Here is a 23,580-nt window from a genome sequence, read left to right as displayed (position 1 = left end):
TTCTAAAGAGCTTCCTGCAGGCTACTGTAAAGAAAACTCCCCTTTTCAAGCAGGGAGTTAAGGCAGCTCGAAATACTGACAAGAATATGTGAAGTACAAGGATGGGGGAGGCTCAAACTAAGGGGGTTGAATAAGAAACACATCCCTGGTCATTTGTAGTAGAAACCATAGTTTCCTTCTGAATACCATTCATATTGACTGGTCAATTATATGATTTCCACCCATACAATCAGGGGTCTAAAGAAATGTGTGCTTGTAGCTGGGGATGTTTGATGAATGCTGAACCAGAATCTTAATTTTCTAATTCATATTCACCAATTAAAAATAAACTGTATTTTTATGAGCAAATTTACATAAATCAGATGATAAAGCATCTACCACTAAAGGGTAGGAGTTCAGCTCACAACATTTGCATAAATCCTCCTAAAGAAAATATAGGCGTTTTAGATTTTCATTGAAGAGTCTTGCTGCGATGGAACTCTAATGGGCTTAGAACAGTAAATTTTGAAGAAACTGATTGCTACCCCTGTAGCTAGTAAATGTCTGCCTAGACCCAGTGGCATTTGAAAAAAGTGTTTTATCATAAAATTATCCCAGCAGAGTCCATTCTGCAAGATAACATCATCATCATCATCATCAGTACTCCATGCAGGACCCAACAGCTCTGGCACAATATTGCCAGTCATTTATCTGTTGTCAGCACAGGTTACACACTGTAATCCTTGACTGCCTCGGAATTAGAATGTCTTTGATGTCCCCACAAGAGTTTTTTGCCCGAAGGCTTTACCAATGCTCGGCGGCTCAGTGTTTATTCCTCGTAATCTTCCTCTCATCTCCAGGCTAGCAGTGACAGATGGTTATGGGCACACAATAGTATTAAGAGTTTGATATTTTTTTTATGCTGTGCTCTCTGTACAACAAATAGCTATCAGACGCGGGCCAGAGAGCTGACATGGCTCGCTTAGGTAATGGCAAACAAACAGCTCGGGTTGATGCTTTCTGTCATTTCCCCTCCTAACCCTGCTTGTTTTCATTGTATACTCTCAAAGGTAAACTATATTAACCTTATAGACTGTTATTAAAAAGATATATCTATATGAGCATAAAGTGCTTTTCTTTTCTCTTTTTCTTACTCTTTTGATTATGAAAGTAATACTGCTGACATATTGAACAAATATCGAATGTCAACATAAATTTTTAGTGTGTGATAATATCCCCCTTCATATAGCTGTGTGTCAGGCGGGAACCTGCGGATGATGCATAGCAGTAAATAACCCAAACAAAATTAGTTCTCTTGTCAGCTTCTACCTTGTATGTCCCCAGGCATCAGTAAAATTGACTGCACGCTAGATTTTCAAAATTAGCCCTAATGTTAGCTATGTGTCTGGCAACCTCCAAGTTTCCAATGTTCTACTATATTACCCGTAAGGATGAATGTGTTACTTTTATATTTTGGCATTTACTCTTGCTGATGCGGCTTTTTTCCCTCTTCTCCAAATTAAAAATAATTTAGCTTTAACAATAAGAATGTGCACAAACATAATGCTGCATCTCTTTAAGCAACTAACTTTAGGCAATTAAATTAAATTAAAGCAAAAATATACAAAGGAAGAGAGGGAATTATTCAATTTAATATTGTTAATTTTATTAACATAGCTGTCTTATTTTGTGCAAAGTATTGAATAACATGGTTTTCACTCTGTCCTCCATATTTCTGTTTTGTAAAAGCAGACTAGAAATTATTTAATTTAACATTTTCATGATAACCTGGAACCAACTTTTAGAACTGATTTTCTTGCAATAAAGAGTACTTCAGAGACAACCAAAGGTTAATGCAATAAAAGAAAAAGCTTTTCAGAAGGGAGTAAATGATGACATCTATTTTACCTTGAAACAGGTTAATCTCATCTAGACCCAGTGCATTTTAAAATCACATCAAAGAATATTGAACTCTGTCACAATCGAAGTAAAATATGATTTAAATATACCTGTTACTACCTTAGAAAGGCTATGCTGGAAGTGTGAAGTTGCACAAACAAATTCAAACACACATTACACATCAACTTTCAATCCCTACATTTTACGTTCATACATTTAGAATCAAAGATGAAAATCCCTTTAGGTACCAGATGCTGCAGATCAACTGGGAGAGCTTCTAGAGTTTTAATGTGCTGGAAGGCAAATCCTCGGCAAAGGCGCTTTGCCCGGCCGGTGCGGTGTGCTTATTACTTCACCTGCAAACGGTTGCTCTCAGAAAATCGGACCTAATGATCAGCCTAGCATCTCTGCAATAAAGAGACCATAATCTGTGAGGGAAGTGAACTCTAATCAGGCCACATGCAGATTAAACTAACTGGGAGGAATAAAAACTAGATTAAAATGTTCATGCCTAATACCAGAAGATTATCAGGACATTTTACCTCTTTAAATCCTAATTTATAGGAGGCAGGGTTAAGTTTGAGTTTATATTTGGTGAGATTACATGCTGCAGTTGATTTTCCTCTGTTTAGAAAGGACTCGGCTAGAAAGTATTTTGCTTAGCACAATACAGAGGCATCTGAGTGAAGGGAATGGTTTGAAATGTACTGATATACATATTACGACAAGTAAAATGAAGCCACCTTGTTGAAACTGGCCAAAGTAGTAAAGAATGGAAATTATTCTAGCTTTAATATTAATATTGCTTTATCAGTGTATATATATGAAAGAGTTTTGTGATAACTGTGTGTGTGCGTGTGCATAAAATGGAATGATTCTTATATTTTGAAACTTTTTGAACAACACTTGATATGCTAGAAGTGCCTACCCACTACTGTTAGTTGAGCAGATCACTGCAAATCGTTATCTGTAATTCAAATTTAATCTAAGCGCATGACCATCAATGTGAAGATATTTAGTAGTACCACCTTGGCAGATCATGAGTAATACCACCACATTAAAATAATCTTTTTCTAAAGCAGTAAGGACAGCAAATTATTATGTCAATCAACAGAATATATTTTCTTTCACCAGTTCTACAACTCTTACTAAATTGGCATGCCTTGACTTACCACCTGTGAGGCCAGACAATGTGCAGCAGTCTTTGCTGATTAGCATCTCCACCCAAAGTGGCACAGGGATTAACAGTCAGATTTTGTTTATTTTCACCACGATGAGAGCTTGAATTCTCTGGTGAGGTGGACTTTTTCAAGTCTGACTCCTGTCTTAATGAGTTACCCAAGTATTCTCGTCGTGCAGTATCAAGGCCACAGTGTGCATCACACTCTGAATTAGAATTCTTCAATAAACCCTCCGAATCTCTCTGCTCCGGCTGAAAAGGAAGGGCCATGGACAGAACCGTACCGCCATTTCCTTTAAGGCTGAGCATCTTCTTTAAATGGGTTGTTTTGTGCTTGGGCATGAATCTGTTACAAAAAAAGAATGCAATATACTTTTAGTGGCCAAAAATATGTAAAATTTGTCCTTTACCTTCCTGTAAGGACATAATGATTATATATAAAACTGAGAAAAAATAAAGATGTTATACAAAAATTCCAGAAAAAGTGCAAAAAGTAGTAGCCACTAAGAGAAGTTCAAAAGTTTGAAATTGGACTGGGCTGTCTTTGAATGGTTTCCAAAGAGTTTCTATGGCTATAAAACTTGCACTGCACATACCATGAAACATAACATTAGAGGGATGGTTTATCACTCTTCCCTCACTCATCCTTCTGGATTTCCATTTTGTGTTTTCCAATCACTACATGGCCCAGTGCTTATTTTCAGGCCATACTTGTTCATTAACCTACAAAAATGTTTGAAACTGCCTTGATTAACACTGGTCATTTCTGCTCATGACTGTTCTGTATTCCTGGGCACCTGAATATATATTAAATTGACTTGGCTAATGTTTCCTGAAGTATATTTTAATATCTTTTTTATTATCATTTCTCTCCTATCTTTCCATGACACTTTATCACACAGAGTTCAGTATCTGTTACTTATTGATAGAGAATCAAAATAAAATGAAACCTTAAAAAAGTATAGCTTAAATCCTGTAAGCCACATATACAGATAGAGGGGCTATCCTCAAGGAGCTCACCGTCTATTGGAAAGCAGACCATTAGTGCTTACAGCAGAGTGGGAGACAGACACATGAACAGCCAACTAACCTACCTTGGAACATACTATACATGCAATGGCCATTCCGTTTTTTTTAAATGGAGGGGAAGAAGAGATTAAGGCTGATTTGGGGCTCAGTAAAGGCTTAAAGGTTTTAGGTAAAGGATTTTGCAAGACAGAGTCAGGGAAGCTCTAGAGTCAAAGAACATGTGATCAAAGGAAAAAGGAGTGAAGAAATACAACTCCTTAGGAAATAACATGCAACCCAAAGAGACTGGGATGCAGGTCTGGATGTAAGGTCTAGAGGGGTAGACTAGGCCAGACTACCAAGTGCTTTTTCAGAGTTCCTGAGCCCCATCCGGAAACTTGGCCCCTTCCCTGATGAATTGTTGTGTAGGAGAAGAAATGGGTTTCGGAGGTAGGTGAAAAAGAAAAAGCACGGAAAAAGCAAAAGGGAACATCTGAAAGAGTAGAAAGATAATCCAAGAGAGTAATATTACATTACTGAAATGAATCAAGAACCCTCAAAGAGTGTGTAAAATGGGGCATAAAACACTGCAGAGGTGCTACAGAGCAGAAGAAGCTTTTGGCCTTGTCACGTCATAGGTCACTGGCTACTCCGACAGGCTACTCTCTGCTCTGGCTGAAAGATGGTGCACCTTGAAGAATGGTATGGGCAGAAATCAGACTGCAGGAGGCTAGGGTTTGTGTATGAAAGAGAGGCAGGCCGGGCGCCATGGCTCACGCCTGTAATCCCAGCACTTTGGGAGGCCGAGGTGGGCAGATCACGAGGTGAGGAGATCGAGATCATCCTGGGTAACACGGTGAAACCCCGTCTCCACTAAAAATACAAAAAAAACTAGCCAGGTGTGGCAGCGTGCGCCTGTAGTCCCAGCTGCTGGGGAGGCTGAGACAGCAGAATGGCGTGAACACGGGAGGCGGAGTTTGCAGTGAGCCGAGATCGCACCACTGTACTCCAGCCTGGGTGACAGAGCAAGACTCTGTCTCAACAACAACAACAAAAAACAAACAAACAAACAAAAGAGGCAGAGCAAAAAGGAGGTAGAGAGAAGGGAGGGGAAGGTAAGGTTGGACTTTTAAAAATGAGGCACATGGGCACAGTGTTATTCACTTAGGAATACTTGCTAGGGAAGGAAGCAGGATCCTGAAGAAACAGAAAGATGGGAGGAGAAAAACATTATAACACGTGTGATCATGGTGTGGGTGAAAAGCAGAGTCTTGTAAAGATAGTGAACCTAGCTTTCTTGCAAAGCTGAGGGAAGAAGAGAAAAATGAAGCTGAAAAAACAAAACAGCTTTAGGTGGCAAGTATAGAACCTAAGGAGTTGCCTCATTAAAGCATTAGGTCAGTTCATCTATTTCAGTGAGGTGAACAAAGGTGGAGATGGGCTTTCAGAAACTCACTGAGGCCTCAGGACAGTCACCGTGGAGACAGGAAGAGGGCGTTAAAAAGGGCTGAAAGCAAGGGCTGATAGGCAACACTAAGAAACAACGGAGGAGCCACAGGAGCTAGAAACAAAGTCTTTCGCTGTAGGACACTACGTACATTCCAGAACCAGAAAGCTTGTTTTGGGGGCTTCTATGTTTGTTTCATAAAGATATTTAAATTTCTATTCTAATTTCAAATACCTTGAGGAAACTCAAACAAATACATAAGAACTCCTCAAGTAATAACTAGATGATTGTATATAGAAAGACAAAACACAAAGAATGGTACTAAATCCTTAAATATGCCCTAATAAAATAGTAAATTTAGTCCTTGATTTAAAATGGAAAGAAACCTGGGCATTTATAGATTATAGTTTCAAACCGCATAGGCCCCGAATTACTGTGGGAACCAATCAACTTCTTCCTGAAACAAATTCAAAATACTAAAGAGATTCTAGAAACTAAAACACAGCAATAAAAAATTGCCACTGATCACCAGAAAAGGTAAAAAAATAGAATGACTATGACACTATCTTCAATTCTCCTAAAGAAATGGAACAAATGGTAAGAGAAGGAACATCTGCACATATCTGGAAAACAATAAAGCAAGTGAAGTAACCTATTTATTTATGTCAGATAAAGAGTGCCAGGCAAGCTTAATAAGGATTGTAACAGAATCACAAGCTCAGCTTATGAAGGATTCATCAAAAAAAAAAAAAAAAAAAAAAAAAGAAAAGAAAAAAAGAAAAAAATCAATGGGATTCAAACAACATATCTTCATTTTAGGAAACAGTATCATGACCCATCTTACTCATAAAATTCATTTATATTGGCCAGCATGCGAGCAAAATTGCAAATTAAAAGAGATGGGAGATTGGCTAAAGGGTTGTAAACAACAGCAATTGGTAACTGACAAGGAATTTAGCTGTGGGCAAGGTGCGAGGCCTGCGAGAACATTCCCTAAATGTTCTCAAGGATGAATAGAATCTCATGTTAAGACAGGTTGCAGATGACTGACTTGATAGGTGGTAGTGAATAGGGACATGGAAAGATGCAGAATACAAATAGGGGCAGTAACCAAAACAGTTTACAAATCTCATGAAATTGAAAACAATCAAAATAAACCTTGAATGCAATTAGGGCACATAAAAAACACCATTTAGACCATCCTGAATTGGACAAGATGAGCAAGAGCTGATTTGATTCAGTGAACTGATGCCATTTAGTTCTGGATCTTGTTGCACAGGGAAGGAAGATACTAAGTCTGTCAGGATAGAACCCTGTGCAAATGCTGATGTCATCTGGGGCACCTGAGAACTGTATATGTTTGAAAATTAGAGAGTGTTTAGAAGAGCAATAATAATAATCAAGGCAATGGAAAAAATGATTTATGAGGACAGATTAAAGGAGCTAACTATGAATAGCCTGGTTAAGTGACAACCAGAAGGGTACATAATAAGAGTCTCCAAGGAAAAAGAATAATTATTTAGCTTGGTACAAGGGGATGTAACTAGGAGCAACGAGATGAAATTAAGAATGGGAAAATTTAAGCTCAATTTCAAGAAAAACTCCCTGATGGTGTAATTTATTAGCTCATGGAATCAATTCCCTATGGAAATGCTACAGCTAGGGAAACTTAATAATAGAACTGGACAACCTACCAATAAATAATATAGATAACAATCTGGTACTTGAAAGAAGGTAGTTACAAGCTAGGTTTTCCTTGTTTATAGTATATTTTCATATTTTTCTTATAATCTATTCATTATAGTAATTGTCACCAAAAGAAGTACTTAGGCAATTAGCCAAATCTAGCAGGATACTTCCTTTAGTTGGGGAAAGTTAAAAACACTTTAGTTTTCATACACTTTGTGGTAAGAATGAAGGCAGACTCTGAAACATTTTTGTACTACTTTGTTACAATAAACCTAGTCTTGGCTGAACAACTGTATTAATAATTCTAAAAACAAAACAAAACCAACCACATCCACCATCCCACACAATCTATTCTGATTCTCTGTGCCATGAAACTCATATTTTCATAGACATGTTTAATATAAACAATTTATTGCCATAATAGAAATAAAAAAAACTTTATTTCAGCTTTACTAAATGTAGCTCTATGGTCAATTACTTCACATCAATACCAAGATCAAATAGGCATAATACTAACAAGCAGTTTGCTTAATAATAGTCACCACACTAATTAACCCATCCAGAACATTCTTAATCAGACACTATTTATAATGTACAGTTAAGAGAAGCCTGGCAATAAACTGTTCTATGCGAATAAAAAAAAGAAAATAATACCTTACTGATGGGGTGAAACTGGCTTTTCTATAGAACTGGACAGAATGTTTGTGCTGTCCTGGCATTAACTCAATAACGTGACTATGCAAATAGGCACATGTCTGAACACTTCCTTTCTCTTTCCCAGTTCCAACTCTGGTGGAGGTGCTAATGAGAAGAGAAAAGGTCCTGAGGTAAGAAGTGAAAGAGAGAAAAGAAAGGGTCAGAAGAAAAATAGTGATCCACATATGTCAGGTTTCCCATTTAGTAATTTCCCCATTTCTCTTAAAGAAACTCTACTGTCCATCTTCCAGAATGCTTTTTCCTGTTTCCAAATCTCTTAGAAACTCCACCAGAACCTATTTTTATCTTTAGAAACATTCTGATTGCCGTAATCATTTCCAATCTGTTATTAGTCATGGGATTTCCACTCCCAACTCCTTTCCAACCACTAGCCAATATGTAAAACAGAAACAGAGACCCTCTCCTGCTGCCCATCCTCTCAAACTCCTTTCCTCCCCACCTCTGTCTGCCAGTATGGTTCCAGAGGCATTGCCACAAAACCCCAGTACTATGTTGGGCAATGTTTAAAGACACAGCTGGAACAAGCACTTTCTAGACCTAAATGTATACCCCTTACCACAGACCCCATGTCCAAACACAAACCTAAGATCGACCTATAGGAATAACCAAAGGCCTTTGCCTTTTTCATATTAGCCAGGAAAAGACTAGATTTAAGAGCAGTTTTATATGCCACTAAGACTGATGGTAAGCAAAAGAAGTGCTCTGGGCACCTTAGCTTATTTCTGCTCTAGTCGAAAGGCTAGAGTACTTGCAGTTGACTCACGGAGGTAGTCAAAAGGCAGGCAATAAGGTTAACATGAAACAAGTCAACTTGGGACATTCATGTTGATTCATGTGCCACTGAAGAGAATATCATGGCTGAAACGCATGCCATGGTGGAATACACTCCTCACAACTGTCTTTTTGAGAGATTTTAATAAAAAGTACTTACTATAGTAAGTTCAACCTATAGAACCTCATAAATAAATGCCCAAGGGTAAAAGTCCATATGACAGAGATTATTAGTCATCTTATTTCTCAAAACACATTTGGAAGATAGCAGGTGAAAAAAATGATATTAATTAGTGTATGATTAAAGAGAAAGAAAGAGCGTGTGTAACTGATAAAAGATTATTCTGTATTTGAGTCAGTGAAGAGATATAAGGGTGTTAGTAACTGGAATAAGGAAACTGGCCTACATGGGGCAGACAAGGAGAGAGGGAGTTGATGAAGCTCAGCGTGTCTCACGTTCTAGCTCAGCTTTGGGGGACAGAGGAGTAGTAGAGCCACAGTGTAGTAACTGGAATAAGGAAACTGGCCTACATGGGGCAGACAAGGAGAGAGGGAGTTGATGAAGCTCAGCGTGTCTCACGTTCTAGCTCAGCTTTGGGGGACAGAGGAGTAGTAGAGCCACAGTGTTGTATCCCTCAGGCTGGTGTTTCACAGGTGTGTTTTGTGCAACATTGATTCCACTGGACACACGTAGATGTTGCACCAGAGATGGTTTTGTGGGAAAACAAGTTTGGAAAATGCTAAGTTAAATAAAGCTAAACATTTCTTTACTATAAACTTGCCAAAGTACATGTTACTGTATATTATAAATATGTTCATTCATTAACGCTTTTTGTTCATTCAGTAAGTACCTATTGAGCACCTAATACATGATGGGGATGTGATAATTGTTTTCCAAGCCTACTGGAGTAAGAAACCTGTCCGCCTCCTCCTCACGCACCCCTGGAGGACACAGCTTAAGAATTAATGGACAACAAAGGATACTCTGGGAAATACTACTCGAGGCCCTAGGAGGTGCATAGCCAGAGTCTGAGAAGCATGGGGCAGCCAGATGGGCAGTAGCATATTTAATATAATAGAGATTGCAAAAGGAATGAGAAATACATTTACGTGGGAAAATGATGAAAGCCAAATTTGAAGCCATACACCAATGTGACAGAACGGTAGACAAAAGGACGTCTAAAAGAAAGCAGGAGAACCAGTGAAAAACTGACAGAAAATATGGTTCAAGGCTAATATGGATGACAGCAGAAAAAATATCAACAGTTTTTATCAAAATGATTTCTGTAGATTCCTGGATAGAAACCAAATTGAGGAGAAGGAAAATAGAAATTAAAATAAATAACTTTTCCAAAACTAACTGCGAAGACACATTGAGGCAGTTCAGCAATCTAAGGCCTTGGGTGATTTACAACAAAAAACTATTCATTGTTGCCAAACAATGTGATGGAAATTAATTATAAAATTAACATTTTTAGAATCTGGCCACATAAGCAAATATCAAAGATAATTAAAAAATCATGCTAGCCCACATGTGTCCAATATATCACTTATATGATGAGCAGATTTATATAACCTATAAAGTATAAAAGAAAAAATTTTGATATGGCATTCTCATGCATACACATACACCCCCATTCCTCATCACACTATCTTCACTAAATAAAGGAATCAAAAGCAAGGAAACCCATCCCAATTTAAAACTAGATGTTTGGATACCACATCATTAAACAGAAAGACACACTTATCCTTGACTGGTTGGCTGCAGTATGGCTGCATGCTCTTCTTACTGGTAATGGCTAACAGCTAATATTCATAAAATAGGTGGCACATGTCTATGCAGGAGGTTTCAGTAAGAAACTCTGGCAGAATATTATTTAAATAAACTTGAATCACAGATGAGCCAATCATGATGCACACTGCACAAATGCTCTGGGGGAACACCAGCTAGCCCCACCGTGGCTGTGAGGCTATGTTGTTAAGTATTCAATGTTTGGTGACTGAAATTTTGCTTCTCATGGTACAAACTTTTAAAGCCAAGATGAAATATTGACAGCAGTCTGTGTCACAGGATACTGAGCAAGACTGTCTTGCTTGGACTATGAAGAATTTGTGATAAGATAGGAAAAACAGGATCCACAGAAACCAGCTGTAGTCAAAATTAACAAGCAAACCCTACTTATTGGCCTGAGTAATACATGCTGAAATGGAAAGAAAATTTGTAGTTATCAGACTGACCTCATTAGCCATGTCTGGTCCCAGGGCTACGACACTTAGCGAAGACAGCATCTTCCATTGAAAAGAGAATCTTCCATTGTTAAAAAGAGAAGCTTTAGCTTTCTCTTCTCTGCTTTAAAAGGTGCATCATTTCCTGATGTCTGTCCTTTCAACAGCTGGGATATATATGGGCTGTCATAAGGAAAAGATGGTTCTATTTCCAGCAGCCTATTCTTTTATATTTTTATTTCCCACTACCATTTCTAAGAGTCATTTCTGAAAATCTAACACTTTCCAGATAACCTCATTTATACAATTTGCTTATATGGCCTCTTCTGGCAATACGGTTTATGTGATTAGCATTATTTAACTTAAATAATTATGCCTAAATTCCCCATTCTCTCTTAATTGCGAAGTGTTTTAGATTGTATACATTGCTAATTTAACTGCCTACTAGTATGAGCAGTTTGTCTTATTCAATTTTATAAAATCCCTTTAGGATATATTCCTCCCACGCAGAAAATTTAAGGTCCTTATGAATGTATGAGAATAAGAAAAGCTACCTTACATGTTGCCAGAACAAATGTTTATCAAACCCAGAGCCATCCTTGCTAACATATGTACACTCACTTCTCACGATCCCCACTCCCCCCTAAAAAGAGCTCTCTAAGAACAACAACAAAACTCTCTCGTTTACACAAGGTTTACTCTAGTAATTCAACACAGTTTGGCAGAGTCCTAGGCTAAACTGAAAACAGGAAATCTTTATTTTCCTACCTCCACTTTGAAGCATTCTCCGCCCACTGGTGGTCAGTTTCCTAAGGTCTTTATACTACTTTCTGAGTGCCCAGGTAACTCCCAATACCCACCCACCCCCCCACCCACCACTGCCACTATGGGTCTCCTTGCAGCCTGTCTTGAAACTAAGTCCCACTTTGGATCCAGCTCTGAATCATGCTGGGCTCTGTGTTATTGGTCGTGTTGGAAACTAATCTTAAATTGTCACAATGCACTCATCATATTTGGTGTTCAATGCATTATACCTTTCAACAGAGGCAATATCTTAATTCAACGGAAGTAATCACAAATGGGATATGTTCAGGTACCACAGTAAGCCTGTGAAGAAGATTATTTTAGGGGACAGATAAAGAAATCTCTATGAAGCACCTCAAGTTACTCCACTCAAGCAACAGGTATGTTGAAGTGGAGAGAATCCAGGCTGTGTTGGTACACAGGATTACACTGGCACTTCCTCAATTTTGGAGTTTATTCAAATCAGTTTATTTCTCTGAACCTCAGTTTTCTAATCTGTAAACTAGGATAGTAATATCCGCTCTTGTAAATTTCTCGAGAGCATTAAAAAGGAGAACATGTGTCGGGCATGACATGTTGTAGGAGCTTACTAAATCTAAGTAAACTCGCCAATCCTTGTTCCCCTTCATGATGTCCATATTTAAGCCACACTGAATAACACTACATTCCCTAGTCAGTCAGTGAACGAGTCACAGAGTTGACTCAGTTAGCAAATATTCATTCAAAAAATATTTAAGATCTTTCTATGTGTAAGAGGTTGTGTCTGCACTATGAAGCTTTTAGTATGTGAAGTGACATTTTATACATATTGATTTTGGTCTGTTAGCCCCCAAATTGTAAATTACCCATATAATCTTTAAACTAAACTGTGTTTACTAAACTATGTTACCTCTATCACTCAAATGACCTAACTTTTTCCAAACTTAATAATTTGCTCATCATTTTTTCTATTTGTAACTCAGAAGCCAAGTTTCAAAAGCTTCTATTTATTCACCTTATTTAATATGACGATGGTATAGAACAATAAAAGATTTTCCCAATATAGATCTGAAGTAATCTCTTCCAAGCAAGAGGAAGTAGTTGTTTCCCATGTACATTTGCTCTACTTTCTATGTAAGAATTTACCTTATTCACAAGTGTTCTCGTTACCTTTGGAATCAAATGTCTCCTATAGCATCAATAAAGCAGATGGAAACCCTAAAAATTGTCTCTCATCATGTGTTCTATTCCATGATTTTTTAAGGGGAAGCCATTACTTGGAGGTTGAAAATAGGATGGGAAAATGTACTGGTACTGAAGAAAGGATCAGTTTCCTCCTTCCAAACACATACAAGAATTCTCCTAGGACAGTGTTTCCAACTGGAGAGTCTCCTTTGGAACATGACATGATTTTACTGAATACTATGGTAGAAAAACAGCAATGGGACAACACTATGATGGATCAAATTTCCTGAACAGAGTATCAGAAAAGTAACAGAGAAGGAGACACTATATTTATGTTGATAGACAGTGACAAAAATATACTATTATGAAAGATGAACAAGCTATCAAAACTGATGAGAAAATTTGGGGAATAAAAAGGAGAAAATGTATGTGAATTTTATTCTAAAACCAAATGTTCCTTCTTTTTTTTTTTTTTTCTTTCTTTCTTTTTTTTATTTTATTTAAAGAGTCTCACTCACTCTGTCACCAGGCTAGAGTGCAGTGGCACGATCCTGGCTCACTGCAACTTCCATCTCCCGGGTTCAAGCAATTCTCCTGCCTCAGCCTCCTCAGTAGCTGGGACTACAGGCATGTGCCACCATGCCCAGGTAAGTTTTGTATTTTCAGTAGAGATGGGGTTTCACCATGTTGGCCAGGATGGTCTCGATCTCTTGATCTTGTGATCCACCCGCCTCGGCCTCCCAAAGTGCTGGGATTACAGGTGTGAGTCACTGAACCCAGCCCAAATGTTACTTTTTAAAAAATTAAAATAAATAAAAAAATTTAAAGATTTATGTTTCAGGGCCGGATGCAGTGGCTCACGCCTGTAATCCCAGCACTTTGGGAGGCCGAGGTGGGCAGATTGCGAGGTCAGGAGATCAAGACCATCCTTGCTAATACTGTGAAACCCTGTCTCTACTAAAAATACAAGAAATTAGCCAGGCCTGGTGGCGGATGCCTGTTGTCCCAGCTACTCCAGAGGCTGAGGCAGGAGAATGTTGTGAACCCGGGAGGCGGAGCTTGCAGAGAGCTGAGATGGCGCCACAGGACTCCAGCCTGGGCGACGGAGCGAGATGCCATCTCAAAATAAATAAATAAATAAATAAATAAATAAATAAAAATAATAAAAAATAAAAAAAGATTTGTGTTTCAGGAAAGGAGTTTTTCTTTAAAATTTGGTTGTGAATAAAGTGATTTAATTTTTCTAAACCTGAGTTTTCTCATCTGTACAATAAGAAAGGCTAGTCCTGGACTTTTCACAGAGGTAAGGATTAAGCATCTAATCAAGTCTAATGATTATCTTATTATTATGAGGCAAAATGGCATAAAGGGGTCTAGGCATATTGACTGGTTGTAAATTCAGGGCTCTGTCACTTTTTAGCTGACCTGAGGTAAGTCTTTTCTCTAAGAATCAGTTATGTCATCTGTAAAATGGGGATAACAGTAAGACTGCCTTGCAGAATTATGTTTCCATGTTGCTTGGCACATATTAAGAACTCAGTTATTACTGACCATTATTTTTTATTATTGATAATAGTGATGAAGATCATCATGGCATTTAATCACTATGAGAGAAACACTCAACATTCTAAAAACTCTAGTCCAAGACTCCACTGGCCCTTTCATAGTTGAGCCTACTTTATAAACTAGAGACCCATGCCTTCTTCAAGACATATTTTTCTTATTAGTTCTTATAGTTTTGCCATCCACTTAAGGCAGGTACTTTTAATGTCACCTTCTTTTCCTTTGTATACGAATCAAGGAATTGTACTCACGCATAGAGATACATTAATTGCAAAAAGGTCCAATGTTATTAATTAAACTAATATATTCCTCCATTTCTATTATGTCTTTCCTATGATACTGTTTTCTGCCTTTTACTTTTCCTTGTCTTTACTTATATTCCTTCATTTTTCTGAGAGGTTCTCTCATTTTCCTTCTTAAAGCTGCATAAACCAGGAAAATAAAACCAGGAAATTTAAAACTTCAGTTTCCAGATCTCTGAAGCATGAACAGATGGACATCAAAAATCTAGTCTTTTTTTCTTTTTCATTTGCCTATCCACAACCTGAATATATCAAAATTACCAGCAAAGCCAACTTTCAACATAACCACCTTTTTTTTTTTTCTTTTGGCTCCCACATTAAATGTTAGGACACTAAGTACTGATTCAATTCAAATTGATTATACTGCTATCTAATTTTCAAGCCACAGAAACTGACCTCATCCAGAATTAATATTGGAAGACATTATTTTGTTAATTTTACATTTGAAATAAAACCTTTAAGTATACAAAATGAGGTATAAACACTTCTACTTACTTTAGCTTTTCTACACTTTTTAGTAGTTCTTAGTTCAGAAAAAGGGAGTAAAAATAAAACAGATGGATAAATTTGAAATATCTGACTTGCTGGGCCATTACTTATAATTACAATATAAGCAAGGCTTGAAGGCAAAGACAGCAAATACTCAGTGAAAACACTGAGTGAAAAAGGTTCAGAGAAAGAAACAGTCATTCCTCATTCAACAAAAATTAAAAGTGCCTATTATGTGCCAGGTAAATTAGCTAAGATGTCCTCATGGAACATATAATGTGGCAGGTGCTTCAATCAGGAAAGAATTAGGTGATACAAATGAGAACCCAGCCCTAGAAAGGGAGTTAGTGCCAGGGAAGGCTCTGTAGAGAAGCTGATCTTAAGCCGTGACCTCCATGATAATTAGAAGTTAGCCAGGTATGGGAGCAAGAGCTGGGATGTGCTTAGAGTAACAGCATGTGCATAAAGCCCAGGGCAAGAGAGAACGTGGTTCAGAGACAAAAAGCAAAATATGGCCAGAGCATTGACTGGGCAGAGATAGATGGGAAAGTGTGGGGAGGGAAGGGACAAAGATGAGGCTTGAAAAATAAGCAGGGAGAGGCCTTTCTGTCCTTAATGATACAAGTGACGGGTCAGAGTGGGTCTGAATAAACATTCAGGATATGGCTTGAATGGACCGGGGCAAACATGCCAGAGCAAACACCAATGTTCAATCTTCCCTTGTCTTTTCAATTCCTACTAAAATAATGGTAGGGAATTTATTTAAAAGGCATAGGCTCACAAGGATAAAATGAAAAACTGGGAAGGACAGCAATGGAAAAGAATGTGAACCAAATTTCAGAAGATGGAAAGCAGATGGATGAGTGATGGTTGAGCAGAGAGGAGGAGGCAGAATGTGTCCATAAGCATGCAGGGTTTGTGTGTGTGTGTGTGTGTATGTAGTTTTAGCCAAGAATAAGGTTGCGTGTTCCACAGAAACTCTGAAAGGCTCAGGAATTTATCAGTCCAGGTTCCTCTATATAGAGGGGCACTTGTGGAGCAAAACTGAAAACAGAAGAATTGATAGTGATTTTACATAGAGAGAAAACAAACCCCTTGATAACTTCTCTAAGCCCATGCAGCTCCCACTTCAACAGCAGAAAGGATGCTTCCTAACTTGAGGGGTTAAACCGGAGACCAGGGGAGGCCAAAGGCAAGAGTGAGTGAAGTGAAAGTACACCCATTCATTGGTGATGTTTCTCCAGAACCTATCGCCTATTTGGCTCCCAGATAGCTGGAGATTCCCCTTCTAGTAAATTATGTAAGAGCCTTTCTCTGGAAACTAACTAAACTGACTTACTGAAACTGAAATGTGGGGATGCCACAACAAAATAATTGAATTTGTTTGTTCATTCCATGAAAAAGGTCACCAGTCAACAAGTCCTGTCTCTGAACAGAGAACTTCTAATCATCTGTCACAGTCTTGCTCTCTGATATGAATGGACAGCCAGGAACCACCAGCCATTTGAAGAAAACTCATAACATGAAATAAACAAGACAAAGCATAAGGAAGGAACTTGTGATATGGAAGTGCTGGAAAGGGAAAAGCATGGTCCCTTTAAGTGATAGGGAATGGGGGAAGGGAAGTGCTGGGTAGAGGAGGGTGGGGTCCATGGCTAGGGCTAAACCTCCATGAACCTAGGTGAGGACAGGCATTTCCTGCCTAAATGTTGCATTTCCCAAGACACCCTGGCCTGCCAAGCCCCCATCCTGTGCCTATAAAAACCCCGAGACCCCAGCAGGCAGACACACAGGCAGCTGAATATTGAGAGAAGCATATCAAGGGAGGAACACACGAGTGGCTGGACATCCAGAGGAACTCACCGAGAGGCACCGGGTGTGATCGATTCTTCCGGTACTCCAAGGAAAGAACCCAGGATACAGAAAGCCCTCTGACCTTGCGACAAGGTAGAGGTTTAATTGAGATGGTTAAGACAAGGCGCCGATAGACAGCAAAACTAAAAGAGCACCCTGTAACACATGCCCACTGGGGCTTTAGCTGTAAACACACACCCCTAGATACTGCCATGGGGTCAGAGCCCCACAGTCTCCCTGTCTGTATGCTCTCCTAGAGGTTTGAGCAGTGGGGCACTGAAGAAGCAAGTCACACCCCCACTGTACACCCTGGGGGGGGAACAAGGGAACTTTTCCCATTTCACTTGGAAGAAACTGAGACAATGTATAGAACAGAAGAAAACTTAATAAAAAAAAATCCTATAAGAAATATCCACATTGATAATTGAATCCATGGCAGAAAAGACAAATGCAGTAAGAAAGGACATCCAAGAACAAGAAAGAGTGCTTGCAATTAAAAATATCATAACCAAAAAATAAATAAATAAATAAATCAATGGAAGCGCTGAATGATAAAGTGGAGAAAATCTTGTAGAAAGCAGAACAAAAAGATAAACAAAAAGGAGGAGGATGGGAAAAGAGAAAAATAAGGTCAATTTAGGGGTTGAAGAAAGTGAATACCAAGAAAATAGTGTGGGAAGAAAATCAAAGAAAAAAATATAAGAAATTTATTTTTACTGATGGACTCAGTTCTTAGAATAATAAAGGAACCAAAATTCAATCCAAGTAGGATCATTATAGAATTTCAGAATATCAGAAGTAAACCAGAAGGTCCTAATACCTTTTGGGTGATGGAGCAAGGGAAGTCAGACGCAAGCAGTCAGAAAAAGACTGCCGTCAGACTTCTCAGGAGGAAGTTTAAAAAGCAGAAAACAATGAAACATGACCTCAAAATTTTAAAATAAATAATTTTAAATAAGAGTTCAATAGTCAAATATCAATCAAATGTGAGGTAGGCTAGAGGCATTTTCAGGCAATCAAGTCTCTTATGTACCCTTTTTCTTGAGCAGATACTGGTGGACGTGCTCCTCTATAAGCAAAAAGTAAACCAAGCTTCCTTGAAAGACATAGAATCCAGGATATAGTTGACCCAAGGGCCCAAAGAGCAAATAGAACAAACAGGAGCAAGAGAATTGAGGCCTCCAGGAAGGTAGAATCCAAGAAAAAAAATGGAAATGATAGGTTTCCTAATGTGGCCAGCATTGAGCAGACGAATTAGTGACAGTGACAGAGCTTGGGAATGGATTTGTTGATAGTGACACAGAAACCAAGCAAATAAACCCAAAGTAATAATTAGCTCCAGTAAAAAATGAAGAGTTGTTTGGGAAAGGAAATCTAATCATAGAACACAATGAGGCTCAGCAGGGAACACTTTTTACATAGTAATAATGCTGTAAACACAATATTTATTTAACAAAAAGTTGAGATATAGTCATATTGGAAAAATAGGGTATGGGAAAATGTGTGTATGAGTCCATGCTTATAAAAGAGAGCAAACTAAATCATTTCCAAAGGCAGGAAAGTCAATAGATTTCACACATTTAAAAAAATCAAGAAATAGCAAGATAAGAAATGACTACAATTCTCTCAGAGTATCCTCTGAGGAAGGTATGGGGCATGGGGGTAGGGAGGACTGAGGAAGATGATTTTGCTTTTTATTATAAAACTTTTGTGTACTCTCTGATCTTTTAAAACTAAATACATGCATTATCTTAGGGATTCATGATTTTTGTAATCTCTGGAAATATTGTGCAAAAATCTATTTGAATATTGCCGCTTAAAATTTTTTCTATTTTTTTCCGTCTGGAACTCCTATTAGACATATGTTGGATTCTCATCTTTTAAGATTTTAACATCTCTTTCCTATTTTCTTTTTTTAAAAATTTACATATATAAATATAAATACAAATATATATATAAATATATATATATATATGTGTGTGTGTGTATATATATATAAAAAAATAAATGATGGGGTCTTGCTCTGTTGCCTGGGCTGGAGTGCAGTGGCATGATCACAGCTCAATGAAGCTTCCAATTTCTAGGCTCAAGCAATTCTCTTGCCTCAGTCTCCCAAGTAGTTGGGACTGCAGACTCATGCCACTATGCTCAACATCTTTCCTATTTTCAATTTCTTCCTCCATTTTGTTATATTCTTTTAAATTTTTACTATCTAGCTTCTAGGTTGTCAATTCTCTCTCTCCCTGTTTTATTTTTTGAGATGAAGTGTTGCTCTGTCGCCAGGTTGTAGTGCAGGGGCGCGATCTCAGTTCACTGCCACCTCCGCCCCCCACGTTCAAGCAATTCTCCTGCCTCAGCCTCCCGAGTAGCTGGGACTACAGACGCCCAGCTAATTTTTGTATGTTTAGTAGAGACAGGGCTTTACCATGATGGCCAGGATGGTCTTGATCTCCTGACCTTGTGATCCGCCCACCTCGGCCCCTCAAAGTGTTGGGATTACAGGCCTGAGAATATAATTTTCTCTTTATCAATGTGTGTAATACTTAGCATGTCCACTGAGTTAATTTTGATGAATATATAAAAATTCTATTTAGTCCTTTAAATCATATGCATTTTTTATGGCCTATTTTTTTATTTCTCATGTTTTCAATTTATTTCTTATACCACTATTTTTTTTTTTTTTGAGACGGAGTCTTGCTCTGTCGCCCACGCTGGAGTGCAGTGGCGCAATCTCGGCTCACTGCAAGCTCCGCCTCCCGGGTTCACGCCATTCTCCTGCCTCAGCCTACCGAGTAGCTGGGACTACAGGCGCCCGCCACTGCGCCCGGCTAATTTTTTCTATTTTTAGTAGAGACGGGGTTTCACCATGGTCTCGATCTCCTGACCTTGTGATCCGCCCGCCTCGGCCTCCCAAAGTGCTGGGATTACAGGCGTATACCACTATTTTAAAACCTACTTTATCTTCTCTATCCTGAAGTCCTAATATCTGAAGTTCGTGAGAGTCTAATCCTATAGTGAGTTATTAGAGCCGGTTTCCGACTTGCTTAAAGTCAGAAACTTTTGAACTAGATAATGGATAGGACACATCAGAAGAGAAGGTTTTGTGAAGAGGTGAGGAAGGTGACAAGTTCACTTTTAGGCATTACTCAGCATGACTTGGAAGAGCTATTGATGCATCAAAGTGAGTCAATGGAAAGAGGTCTGAATCCAGGTTTTATTTTTTCCTTAAAAAAAAAAAAAAAAAAAAAAAAAAAAAGAACTAGTCTTCTAAAGTCTAAGATATTTACTTAAGCTGTTAGGCAACCAGCAGGTATTTATAGAGTGCCCATGCAAACTCAAATCTCTGCTCTTATGGGAAAAATAATTAGAAGAAAAATTAGACCTTTTAACATTCTATGGCTAAATTTCCCTCTTCTTCTTCTTTTTTTTTTTTTTTTTTTTGAGACGGAGTCTGGCTCTGTCGCCCGGGCTGGAGTGCAGTGGCCGGATCTCAGCTCACTGCAAGCTCCGCCCCCCGGGTTCCCACCATTCTCCTGACTCAGCCTCCCGAGTAGCTGGGACTACAGGCGCCGCCACCACGCCCGGCTAGTTTTTTGTATTTTTTTTAGTAGAGACGGGGTTTCACCGTGTTCGCCAGGATGGTCTCGATCTCCTAACCTCGTGATCCGCCCGTCTCGGCCTCCCAAAGTGCTGGGATTACAGGCTTGAGCCACCGCGCCCGGCCTAAATTTCCCTCTTCTGAGCTTTGAAAAATTTTTGCACGTTGGTTGTTTAAAGATCACAATAATCCACGGTCTTCTTTCAGAATATAGTGAACATTATTGTGAGGTTCAACATTATTTGCAGAAGAGTTTTTTACTTTCCACCTTGAAACATTTTTTTCTTTGAAAAGTAAGTTCACGAATATGGGCAAATATGCTCAGTAGAGACTTATTATGGATTCAGAGTTTGTGTTAATGTTATTGTGGCTCAGAGCCACAAAGATGCACAAACATCTCTATAAACACTAACATGGGTATAAATGAAAACTGTATACCTTTAATCACATAATACATATTCCAGAACAGGTATTATTCAATGGAGTTCTCATATAAAATAAAAATTTTTCTTGTAAATTAAAAAGGTAATTATTCCATTATTTAGATGTATCGAGAGTCTGCATGGGCTATCTTCAAGTATAGTGTGTATCACCTGAACTGTCAATACATGCTGTAGTTTATACACACTTAACAATTCAGTAATGTATGCCAGGGTATAACTGAGTCCTAATGGTGTCAAAAGCTGGATTATTCTAGAACTAGACATTAGTTTGGGAATACAGACAGCAAATGGCCAGATGGCCCTGCAGTAAACTGTTGAAGGCCATTTAAAACCAATCCATGTGTAGATGTATTTCAACAGAGAATTATACGCAACAAATCGATGAGATACTAAAAATTGTGTTACGATATCTTTGTTAAGCCAGAAATAACATTCCAATTTTATAGGACTCGAACTAAAGCAAATCTTATTCTTTACTTCCCTGTGTAAATAAATGAGCAAAACCAACTCTGTTGTCTAGCAGGTTTATGGCCCACAGTACGTGCTCACTATGCAGTTGCTGAATGAATGAATGCCTTGGTATGATGAAGTGGAAAAGGTTATGCATACACTAATCTCTCCTTTTCTGGGTCCTGAATGTTTCTGTATACTGCTGTGTGGTTTGGTAATTTGAGTATGTTTTATTTAGGTGGCTTGCATATGTGAAGTGGAAAGAGGTAAGGTTGGTTGAAGGGTAATTATTTCTTGATGGAAGAATATAAAAAGTATAAACAGATCAGCTATTGCTTAAGCAAACTCAGCTCTTCATTCCTGATCTACAATGCAAATGGTATACAAAATAAGGTTTCATTAAAGAGTGACTGTCACATCAACAGGAAAGAGAATGAAGACCTGCTATGCAGTATTATTAGATATATTGAATTTGTTGTCACTAAGATCAACAAAATACTGCTTTGAAGGACTACACACTGTGACATAGAAATTGCTTTGCTACATAGAACACTCCTTTGATATAAATTTTTTTTCATTTTATTGTAATGGGGTTATACTTCCAGAAGAAATGAATATCAATTTATTGATGACTTGGACTACCATTTAAAGAGTAATACACCAATTAGAAAGCATCTGTGATAACTAACAATCTATTTTGAAAGAAAAAAAATTAGAATCTTTCTATTACATGATATCCCCATCACATGAAATAACTTCATTATCGTAGGATGTGGAATGGGACTTTTCCTATCATCTTGGTATTTCAGTTGAGGCTCTAATGCTGAGGATTAATACCTACAAACACTAAACAGAGGTGCCAGGCACACCTCTGCAGGACTTGCTAAAGACAGAAATATTATCTGTAAAATATTCTTACCCCATCACTCTCTAAGAGCCTATATAAGAAAAGGGTAGAGACTGGGATGCCTGCCAGGAGAGGGGCTGGCATCTCTTTCCCCAAGCTGGATGGCTGCCAAACTGCCGAAACTCAACACCTGCCTCCTTCCACTCCTAGAACAGAGCACAGAATTCTTGAGAGAACCTACTGCATGCTTCCTAAAATATAGGGCATAGATCATGGTGATGGCCCTGATTTGAGATTCTGAAGCTAGGAGACTGACCGAAGTTGTCAACATGGCATGTCAAGGAGAAAGACAAGCAATGGAATTAGTGTCTATTTTTACCATTTGTAAGGAAGAAGACGACTGATGTGTTTTCCTCTGGGTCTAGTGGTGCGGGGAGGGAGCTAGGCTTACACAGTATTGAAAGGACCATGTTTTAAGAAAACTGGGCCTGTAAGGCAAGGTACATGCAAGTGGGGTATGATCTGAGAAAAGGAGGTGATTAGAAGTCACCCAGACAGGGTTTCATCCATGACAGACGTACTACCTCTGTGTATGAGGTCTCCACAGGTGTGTCTCAAAAGAACATAACTAAGTGCCATACAAAAGACCCAACCAAAGGCATCTGATACCTAAGAGAGGCCCTCAAACAGCACCAGCTATGTAACTAGCTTACTCCCCTTTTCTCTCATCCCTCCTCCCAGTCTAGTCCCTACTTTAGAATCCTGAAGGAGAGGGGAGAAGGCATGAACAGATGTGTAAGTAACTGATCTGTTGAACAGGTTGGACTTTATAGGGTATAATGAGGGAGCAGTTTTAGTTTCCCTTCCACCATTGCCTTCAATCACACTCTCAGATCATCTTCTTGTGGGTGACAACATGGGAAGACACTATGGCTTTCTGGCTTGTGGCTAATTTCTTCTGGTACTGTTAGCATGTTTTTCTCCTTCCTACATTATAATCTAAGGTTAGAAGAGGCCTTTTCAAGCACCGTGCTAAAGGTAGAAACCACAAAAGAAAAGAATGGACTTGGTTGGGAGCGGTAGCTCATGCCTATAATTCCAGCACTTTGGGAGGCCAAGGCAGGTGGATCAACTGAGGTCAGGAGTTTGA

The 23,580-nt window shown here is 38.6% G+C and overlaps 1 protein-coding gene across 18 annotated transcripts in view; it reads right to left on the bottom strand.

The window, feature by feature from the left end:
* Nucleotides 1-23,580, bottom strand: part of GTDC1 (glycosyltransferase like domain containing 1) — a 388,620-nt gene that overhangs the window by 65,689 nt on the left and 299,351 nt on the right. For 12 of the 18 annotated variants that reach the window (XR_007718269.1, XM_050751726.1, XM_050751725.1 and 9 more), the window contains 2 exons: nucleotides 7,857-8,024; nucleotides 3,051-3,404 (listed from right to left, as the gene is read on the bottom strand). Coding sequence is in view for 17 of the 18 variants with exons in the window: in XM_050751726.1 (XP_050607683.1) it covers nucleotides 3,051-3,404; nucleotides 7,857-8,024 (522 nt within the window). In the remaining variant the exon portion in view is untranslated. Of the gene's footprint in view, nucleotides 1-3,050; nucleotides 3,405-7,856; nucleotides 8,025-10,928; nucleotides 11,003-23,580 lie in introns of those variants that run through there. The other 6 variants (XM_050751738.1, XM_050751735.1, XM_050751739.1 and 3 more) reach the window with 2 other exon arrangements.

The sequence above is a fragment of the Macaca thibetana genome, chromosome 12 (genome assembly GCF_024542745.1).
Source record: "Macaca thibetana thibetana isolate TM-01 chromosome 12, ASM2454274v1, whole genome shotgun sequence".
Lineage (NCBI taxonomy): Eukaryota > Metazoa > Chordata > Mammalia > Primates > Cercopithecidae > Macaca > Macaca thibetana.
The sequence above is the reverse complement of the archived record's forward strand: the minus strand, read 5'-3'. Positions and strand labels throughout refer to the sequence as shown.